Here is a 10,101-nt window from a genome sequence, read left to right as displayed (position 1 = left end):
AAAGTACTCTACAATGTGCATCTGATGAGACTCACAAAAGAAGCCTTGTGTGCAGACACTCACATTATTTGTATGAGCAAGCATCATGACTAATTGTGAGAGGCACTAAAAATAACAAGTCGCAAAGAAAAACGTAATTGCACAAAGACTACATTATATATTACACACCAAGCATCCATAATCGTTTTCTTTACAATACTAATGTTTGCTTGATACAGATCTACTCAAGGTTCAATTGCTTGGCCACTTCTTCAGCAATTGAAGCCATCTCCTACATATATTCTTGAAGGGCTTCATCAGTACAGTCGTCCGCCTCGCCCGCAGCAATGGCTGCCAAATCAGCTTTCGGGTCGAACGACTTCACGAAGCTCAACACCTGCTGGGAGATTGACTTGGCCATCTTTTGAATATAGCAGGAAAGATTCTTCAGCACATCCCTGAGTATATTTTCCAGCGGGCGGGACTCCATGCCCTCAACTCGTGGCTCAATCATGTCCGCAATTGGCTAGGCGGCTTCAACAATCTTGCTCAAAGTGGATGTTGATGTCATCATCTCAGCCTCACGCTCCTGGATGGTCTTCATGGTATTGACCGAGTTGACTTCACCATATTCGCGCATTTTTCTCTCTTTCTCCAGGTGATGCTCCAGATTTTCATATTTTAATACTAGCTTATTATGCTAATCAGCTACACGGTAATACAATGCCATGGTCCGCTTGGCGGAGTACTCGGCAGCTGAGTTCCAGAGACTAAAGGGGATGCGGGACAGACCCTGCGCCAACCTATTTGAATGTAGAGTCACCTTAGACAAATTTATGCGCTCAGCAATAGTGCTGCTGATGCGATCTAGCCCCACAATCAGGTTAGAGGGCATGGGTGGGTGGGTGACAGTGCGTAGATTTGGAACCCTCTCGGAGAGAGAGAGAGAGAGAGAGAGAGTTCGCTGACTAGCTGGGCAAGCAGCATGATGATCCTTGAGTGAAGAACTTATCCTGTTGAAGCAGATCCACCAGGGGGTTACCCAAGTGGTTGATTTGTAGGTGAGAGCGATTGCAAAACCAAGAACTTGAAGCTGATCGCGAGAACACAAGGGACACATGAAGTTTTAGACAGGTTCGGGCCTCTAGAGAGTAATACCCTATGTCATGTATGTTGGTGGATTGTATTGCTTGTGAGTTTCGATGTTGGGATATGATTCCCTCAGGGGTTCCCTTGGCCAAGGGTTACAAGTTGGTTTGAATCTAATCTACTCAGTAGTGATATGGAAGGTTATCTGAGTCGAACTACAATACACGTTTCATGATATCCAGGTAGATTTGAACTGTCTAGTTGCCTTGGTGAGTACTTCAAGTATCTTCATGTCCTCAGCCCGCACGCCCTGGTCATGCGGCTCCACTTGTCAGGTCCGGCCAGTATCCTTGTCGATGGGGACCCATGGGGTACCCATATCCCTCAGCATATTCTTCCAATCTATGACTTGTCCTTGGAGATTTTCATTTAACTTTTTGAGTGCTGCACAAATAATACATAAGAGGATCAATATTACAAACAAAATTAGTACTAGGAATCCACCGAGGAGAAGAATTACCATTGATTTGTTGGTTCAACGATTTGTTGCGCCCCTTGAGACGGTCTTTCTCCTCCTCAAGTTGCTAGATGCGCTTATGATACTCAGTGGCAGCTCCATTATACTTCATCAACAGTCGGGAGGAGTACTCCCTTTCCTTGGCAAGTTCTTTTTCAAGGGCCTCAGCATGGAGTACTGTGTCCCCATAGCCTTTGAGCATCTAAGACTTGTGGCGGGAGTGTTTGATGACATCCTGCGCCATACAATAAGTACTCATATCAAGGTATGGGTACTAATTGCAAGTTATGTGTCAACGGAAGAAACCGGATCAAGCATACCTCTGCATAAGCATCAATATGATGGTGCATCTCCATCATTCTAGCAACCACATCCACGTGCAGCAGAGGATCGTCGATCAGTTGGATATTTTCAAGACAAATTTCTCCAGCCAACAGAGGATCTGCATGAGCTTCGGAATCAATTGTGCTAAGCGGAACCACGACAAATTTTGTAGACGGACCTAGCTCGGAAGACACGTTGGTAGCCATGACTTTCAAAACTGTTGTCGCTTCAATTTCCACCTCTGGCTCGGGGGCTACGAGAGTAGCCACGGTGCCAAAGGTAGTCGCCACCACTTCTTCGAGTGCTTGTCGCTCAGGGGCTAGCACTACAATGTTAGTCAAAGATGATATGACACCTTGCATCAATGCTACTACAAAAGACACAGCACCTGGACTACTCGTCATCGCAGGTTGATTCTCCGGCTATGGACTTGCTTGGGCTGGGGCAACGTCCTGGACTGAGAGGCTACCACCATCAGTCATGGGCCTCAAGCTAGGCCCTCCAAGGTCCATATTAGAATATTTCCTACATAAAATAAAGCTTCAAAAATAGAACAAGTCGATCATGAGCTATAATTAGTACTCAAAGGAGCAGCAAGATATACCTTCTAGATCTCCTCAACTTCAACGAGGGTTCTCCTGTAAGGCGCAATGGTTTGATGGTAGCAGACGGTCTCTTTGGCGCGGCTTGAATGGTCGCAACACGATCATTACCATTTCATTGGGGGTATTCCTCTAATAGCCACGGATTGCTGCAGGCAGATCACCAACTGATGAAATCTTGATTTTGGAGCAGGTTGGCATCCACAAGCACCTTGATCTCCTCCTTTTTCAAGGGTGACCGCTTCCAAGCGCAAGCTGGAGTTGGCAGCGCGGTCTTATTGGTTTTCCCATACTTGGGCGCCGGCAACTGAAGATCTTTTCCCTTGCCAGATCCTTTCTTCTTCTTTTCCTCCTCTGTAGGTTTGATAGAAGCAGCCTTCCTCCCCATCCTTGATGTCACGAGCTTCTTCTGTCGCATACGCTCGGTGGCTAAGTGGCAAGGGACGGTGGCGCTAGCGCTCAAAGATCGAGCAGCGGCAGTGCTGCGTCTCAAGCGTGGAAGTTGGAAAGGCAAATAGCAAAGGTAAAACAGAACGGATAATTTCCTTCATTATTTATCATTGTGGCATAGTAACAACAGCGCAAATAAAGTAATTTTAATTTAAAATATTCCCAGAATATTAGGCACCTTATTGGCGGTTACCTTTATTTCAGGAAGAGATAAGATTTCCTTTCAGAGATGGTCAGGTTGACCCTTTTACCCACCAAACTAGTCGGCTAAAGACTCGGGGGTTGTGTGCCACGTGTCCATCGACAAGAAGTTTTTTCTCTGGGTGTTAAGGATAAAATGATGCAAATTAGAGATTGACCCTCAGCCTAATTCTTCGATTCAACCTAAAGCTCGGGGGCTACTCCATATGAAGTGCCACTTTCATCGCACTTCCACATAAAATTCAAGATTAAAGGATATGAGACTGAGTTGAATGAGGCTTGAGTACATTCTAGCCACATGGTAGTCTTTTGGGTACCTTTGAGGATTCAACCAGATGAAGTACTCGACGAGCACCTAAAACTAGTCGGTGAAGTCTACAAAAGTACTAGAAACTACTGCATTTGACTAAAAAGTACTTGGGGGCTTGTCGTACATACATTTATGGGTCCACCAGAAGGTTTGGACAGTCCTAAATATGGGGTTGGACACTAAGACGCATCTGACATGGAGACTATAGCGCAAGACGATGTAGTCTACATAGAAAGAAAGAAACTAGTCGAGGATTAGGAAAAGTACTTGTAGTTACAAAAGTAGAACTCCTCTAGTCATATCCGACTAGTATTCTTATAACCAACTAACTCGTAACCCTGCCCCCGACAATATTAGGCAAGGCAGAGACCCCCTCCAAAGCAATTCAATCCAACCAACAACATGATGTAGGGTATTACGCTATTCAACGGCCCGAACCTGTCTAAATCGTGTGTCTGCGTTTACCTTCGAGTTCTTGATCTTAGTGAGCCCCACTAATAAAAACACTACCTTGGACACCCTCCTCGGTAGGTTGACGGGTTTAAACACCGACACAATTCTATAATTTTCATTTTAATGTAATATAGAATTGAGTTTGATTATATTTTTCCTACTTATTAATTATTACATTTATTGTTTTAACTAATGAGTTTGATTGAATTTAATATATAATTGAATTTGATTTTTTCCTTCTACTTATTAATTATTACACCATGGTTTAATTGAGTTTCATTTAGGGTAATATAGATTTTTTTTAATATTATATTTCTTCTTACTTATTAGTTACTACATCCATAATTTAATTGAGTTTATAGAATTGCGACCCATAGCTCATTAAATTAGTTAATATAATATAGAGTTGTTGTCATAAGCTGTCAAAGATGGATCATAGAGCATGGATGTATGACATACGAAGACATTCGCATACATTCATGTTCGAGGTATCAAAGTTTGTGGAGGCAGCGGAGAAGCACCCTCGCATTTGCAAGACAAAGCAAATACAATATCTGTATTTTGACTGTAGCAACAATATTGTATGGGAGGATACTGATGTCATCAAGAGGCATTTGATAAAGCGAGATTTTGTTGATGGATACAGAATTTGGTCCCACCATGGTGAGGTAGGAGGTACTTTCAACAACATAGATATCGATACTGGCTCTGATGAAGTGGGTGGTGATGATGCAAACGAAAATGATCATGTTATGATGGATGATGATTATGACCGTGGAGATAAAATGGTGATCAAATAGATGCACGTGTGGAACCACAGGTGGACGAGGAACGTGATGTTGATATGGAGGACATGTTACGCCACATTGAACCAGAAGTGTTGCTAGGGAGTGCTAAAGCGTTAGAGAATTTCGAGACACTCAAGAAGGCAGCAAAGGACTGTATGTACGAGGGATGTTGGAAAGAGTGGACAATGTTGCGTTTCATCCTTCATCTTCTGATCCTGAAGGCTAAATTTGGCTAGTCAGACACCGTTTCAATGACCTCCTAACTCTACTGGGCAAGTTGCTCCCGAAGCCTAACTTTGTGCAAAAAATACATACGAAGTAAAGAAGATTATCAATCCTTTAAAGATGATGTGCAAAGAATACACGCGTGCAAGAATCATTGCATATTGTACTGCGGTGAGTACGCAGCATTGGAAAAGTGTCCAAATTGCGATGCCAGCATAGAGTTTTCACCAAATTTCAAACAATTTAAATACTCTCTAAATGAGTTCAAAATTATTTCAAACTTCTACACATGAACATAAATGTTATATAGTGAATGTAAAAACATATATTTTCATACATAACACAAATGTTTTAACTAGTTAGTTCATATATCACTATAGGTTGAAATACCTCATGAGTTATAGGGTGATTATGGCTTGGATACCTCAAAATTATTTTTGGTCCATGTTGGTGTACTGGTAAAGTAGTTACATGCCAATTATCATGATTGTTCAACAAATTTATATTGTATTAAAATTAAATTCATGAATAATAAATATGTATAAATTGTGATAGGAAAAGTTTGGTGTACAAATATTTATTGATATGCACAAATTCATGAATAATAAATATTTATAAATTATGATAGGAAAAGTTTGGTGTACTAATATTCATTGATATGTATAAATTCATGAATAATAAATATATATAAATTGTAGCGTACCTTGACCTAGCACAAATAACCGAGACAGAGCACAAGCTCAAAATAACAGAAATGATCAAAGTACAAATAGAAGTAGGAGAGACACAAGCGGAGAAAGATGCTATAAAAAAAGAACAAAATGTCATCGTGAGGTAGTACTGGACGAGCGGAGCCCTAGGGCATCCGCAATAGTCGTGCCTGGCCGGGTTGTAAGCATCTTCAGGGGCGTCGTACACGCGATTGTAGTCGGCATGGCGGCACATCTCATCTTCCACGCGACGGAGGTCGTGGCGTTCAGAATCGCGGTTGTGTCCAGGAGCGCCATAGTCATGGTTGTACTTGGCACGGTGGAGGAGCTCGTACTCATCACGCTCGTTATGACGGTTGTTGACATCGGGGCAGATGTCGTGGCGCTGGCGGAGGTCACGCAACTCATCCGGAGATCACGTTGCCGATCTGGTTGGCCGCGGTCCTCATCATCGCTTCTCCTACCACAGGGGTAGTTGTCACACTGTCGATCGTTGTTGGCGTTGTTGTTGATGCGCGGGTTGGCGTTGCTGTTGATGGGTGGGTTGGCGTTCTAGTCTACCTCTTCTTCGCGGATTGGCTCCATCCAACATCCTACACGGTTGCCTCGGTGGTGGTCGGACCTTCTATGCCCGGATCGGCTCCGAGAGTGCCGGGCACTGTGGACCGAGAGTGTGCTGGTCGGTTGTTGATCTGCTTCTCAATTTGGGCGTTGGCGACTTGGAGTCGCGCTGGATCCGTCGGATTTGGTTCAAATCTGGAAGATTTTTCAAGTCGGTGAAGGCAGCTCCCAAGTTAGCCTAGGGTGTTGTGAAGACGTTGTGGCTGGCTTGCTCAAGGTTGGCTAGTAAATTGCAGGCACGTACAAGGTGCCTGCGTCTGTCCCGAGCACTGCCTTCGTCGGCATTGTCGTGATCGTTGCGCGGCTATTGGCGCTGGTCGCCTGCTGCATCTGCGTTAGCAGCAGGTTACTGCTGGGCGTTGGCTTGCTCCTATTGGTGCCATGCTGCTCAATTCTGGTTCCAGGCGTTACAACCTTCTTCTTTAGATTCTGTTTTCCTATCTCAGGGTGACTCATCAGTGGAGACCACGAAAGCTTCGCGAACAGGCGTTGAGGAGTTGCTCTCATCATCGCTTCCATACGGATTTGGCATCAGAACGATACGGGGCACCTGGAATTCACCACAGTCCAGAAACTGAGTAGGTTCGGACGGGTCTCCAGATTGGATCTGAAAAACTTGGTCGAGCTTGGCGAAGTACTCGACGGTCGAGTTCTGCAGATCGAAGGTGATGCGGGATGGACTCTGCGCTGACCTTGTTGAACACAATGCCACCTCAGACAAATTTATGAACTTAGCAATAGTGTTGCTGATGCGATCTAGCCCCATGATCAGGTCGGAGGGTATGGGTGGGCGGGTGATGGCAAGTAGATCTGGAACCCTCTCGGAGAGAGAGAGTTTGCCGACTTGATGGGCAAGCGGCGTTATGATCCTTGGGTGAAGAACTTGTCCCATCGGAGCAGATCCGATGGAAGTTGAGCTGGTGTAGGACGCCGAGTTGACGGAAGACGCCGAGTCAGTGAAAGAAGCGGTCGGATCGGAATCTGTCGGTGTGGTCCCGAAGTGAATCTGGATCAGGTTGGCGAGGAAGTCCTTCATGCTCTTGGGAAAAATAACGCCGGGATGGGATGCCATCGAGGTAGCCAAGAGGGTCTCGCAACCACCCCTACCTAGCGCGCCAACTGTCGAATTTAGTAGCCCGACAATCCACCATGGGGTTCCCCGAGTGGTTGATTTGTAGGTGAGGATGATTGCGAGACCAAGAACTCGAAAGTGATCGCAAGAACACGAAGGGATACGAGGGTTTTAGACAGGTTTGGACCTCCGGAGAGTAAGACCCTATGTTCTGTATTTAGGTGGATTGTATTGTTCAATGTTTGGATCGATGTTGGGATTGGATACCCTTGGGGGTGTCCTTGGCCACCTTATATAGGATGACGACCAAGAGTTATTAAGTCAGTTTGAATCTAATCTACTCGGTAGCTACATGGAAAGTAATTTGAGTCGGACTACAATACGCGTTCCATGATATCTGGGCAGATTTGGTGTGTCTAGTTGCATTAGCGTATACTCCAAGTATCTTCATATCCTAGGCCCGCACACCCTGGTTGGGCGGGCCCACTTGTCAGATCCAGTCAGTATTCTGGTTGTTGGGGACCCATGGGGTACTCATATCCCTCACAAAGTGTCCGTATATATTGCAAAAGTAATGAAGAAAAATGTTGACAAGGATTATATTATGGCTCTTTACGGTTTTGAGTAAGCTAGTTTTACTTACTATATATATATACTAGGTGCTATTTAATGTCGTCTATAATATAAATTATTTTAATATAATGCAGAGATCACTAGATTTCATCGTTATTCCAAAAGTTGATTTTTAATAATATGAATTATATATTATGTATAATGCAGTTTTTAATAATGTGAATTATTTATTCAAGTTTGTTGTTATGTGGTTGGAGATACATATTTCAATTTGATAGCTAAAAACTGGCTTGAAAATAAAAATAATAAATAATTTACGGAAAATATAATATTGAATGGGAAAATACATATTCCTAGCGGGCGGCATAAGCACCCGCCAGCACAGACGGCATTTGTGCTGGCTCAAAGTTGCTGGTGGGTGTGATACCCGGAAGCACAAAACCTGTTGTAGCCAGCAACACAAAAGTTTTTCTGGTGTAGTGATGGGAACGTCTCGTTAACTAGTTATTTGAAAATATTTATCGGAGGACTTGCCCATTCCCTATTCTTGTTTCTACTGCATACCTGCCGGACGTAGTAGAGACTAGATTATTTTATTCATTACATGTAAAAAATGGAGTGCCGTTTTTAGACCTTTAAATTTGTGCATACACAGTTAACAATTTCCAATGAGGAATCAGAACACTTCAATGACAAACATGTATAATAATACAGATTGCATAGCAGGCCTTCATCGTCGAATTCTCATTTCCGAGTGGAACGAAAAAGAGGTATCAAATCGAGCAAAAGCAGAACATCATCCAGAGATAACAGACGAGGCCTCGTATTTCTCAAGTTATCATGGCGCCGGGCTTGCCCGACGGCTCCTCTAGTTTGCAACTTGTCATCCACGGAGGCAAGGGAACCTGGGGTTAATAAGAGGAAAGAAAGTAAGCAGCTGAAATCATGAAGTGTGTTCAACTACATCAAAGTGACCTACAAAAGTTGTTAACAGTGTGCTACGACAGGATCATTACCATTCCATGAAGCTCCTCGATCTCTTCAGCTCGCCGGCTGGCCGTGCTGGTTCAGCCTCCATCCCCTGCTGCCGGATGTTCTCCGGGGTCCCGATGAAGTAATCTTGTTGGTGCCAAGCAGAGGTCAAAGTTAACGATCCAACAGAAGATCAATAGAATGACTATGAATATATGCGCTTTCGTTGCTGTGTATCAGTGGAGCGTATGGCGTACCGCCGGGAGTCTGTGTGGTGGCAGCAGGCTTGGGTTCGGCGGCGGCCGCGTTCGCCGGCGGGCCCATGAAGTATCCTGTGCAGAGCAGAGCAGGAAACAAGAGATGTTCAACATAGGAAGCGAGGAACAAGATAGAACATCCTGTGGGACCGCGAACGGCCGCCGTTTCCGATCCAAGGCATTGGCCTTCGCGCTCTCGGAGCCGGTGAAGCCTTTCACACACACACACACACACACACACACAGAGAGAGAGAGAGAGAGAGAGAGAGAGCACTTACCGCCGGGGACATTGGCATAATCGACGTCGCCCATGGCGGATCGGTCGCAGGAGAGATGACCTGAGGCTGAACGACGACGAGGCCACGACAGGGGGCGACGAACGAACGAAGCAGCTAGCATATCGACCGCCCTCGCCTCACGTTTTATCACCAGGGTGAGCGCGACACGATAGATGCTTTTCCGGCGGCCCCAGGCTGGCGGCAGTTCGCACCAGCCGTGTCATTATAGTAAGCTAACATACACGACGACGAACCGGCGACGACCAGCACCGGCGGCGGAGCATCTTAGCGGCTCTCTTTCACTGGGCGAAGATGTGTCATGCGTGCACCACCGGAGCAAACAATAATGGGCCGTCACTGTCGCCGTGGCAGAGGGCTCCCCGCGTTACGCTTCCAACCGTGAGAGGAGCACTTGGATATTTGGATCGACAGTTGACTTTGATTCCTTATCCTTTTCTTGCATCCATCATCTTTGGTTTTTATGTCAGTATTATTTACGGCCTGTTTAGTTTGAGATTGCTCTAAAGTTGCGCATTGGAAGAGACTAAACTTTAGTCCTACATGTTTGGTTCTAGAAGCTAAATAATATTTAATGAGTTGAACAATGACTATTTATCCCTAATCATTGCTACCTCTCCCTTTTACCCTCCTCACAGGCTGCTTCCCTCCCGCCACAGGTT

The 10,101-nt window shown here is 44.9% G+C and overlaps 1 protein-coding gene across 1 annotated transcript; it reads right to left on the bottom strand.

Moving 5' to 3' along the window:
* Positions 1-8,491: 8,491 nt before the first annotated feature.
* On the bottom strand, positions 8,492-9,717 carry LOC101762935. The gene is made up of 4 exons (XM_022829355.1): positions 9,422-9,717; positions 9,144-9,218; positions 8,931-9,033; positions 8,492-8,819 (listed from the first exon to the last, which is right to left on the bottom strand). The coding sequence occupies exons 1-4, from the start codon at positions 9,540-9,542 to the stop codon at positions 8,798-8,800; spliced, it is 321 nt and encodes a 106-aa protein (XP_022685090.1). The 5' UTR covers positions 9,543-9,717; the 3' UTR covers positions 8,492-8,797.
* Positions 9,718-10,101: the final 384 nt, after the last annotated feature.

The sequence above is a fragment of the Setaria italica genome, chromosome VIII, assembly GCF_000263155.2.
Source record: "Setaria italica strain Yugu1 chromosome VIII, Setaria_italica_v2.0, whole genome shotgun sequence".
Lineage (NCBI taxonomy): Eukaryota > Viridiplantae > Streptophyta > Magnoliopsida > Poales > Poaceae > Setaria > Setaria italica.
This window is presented reverse-complemented; position numbering and strand designations above follow the sequence as displayed.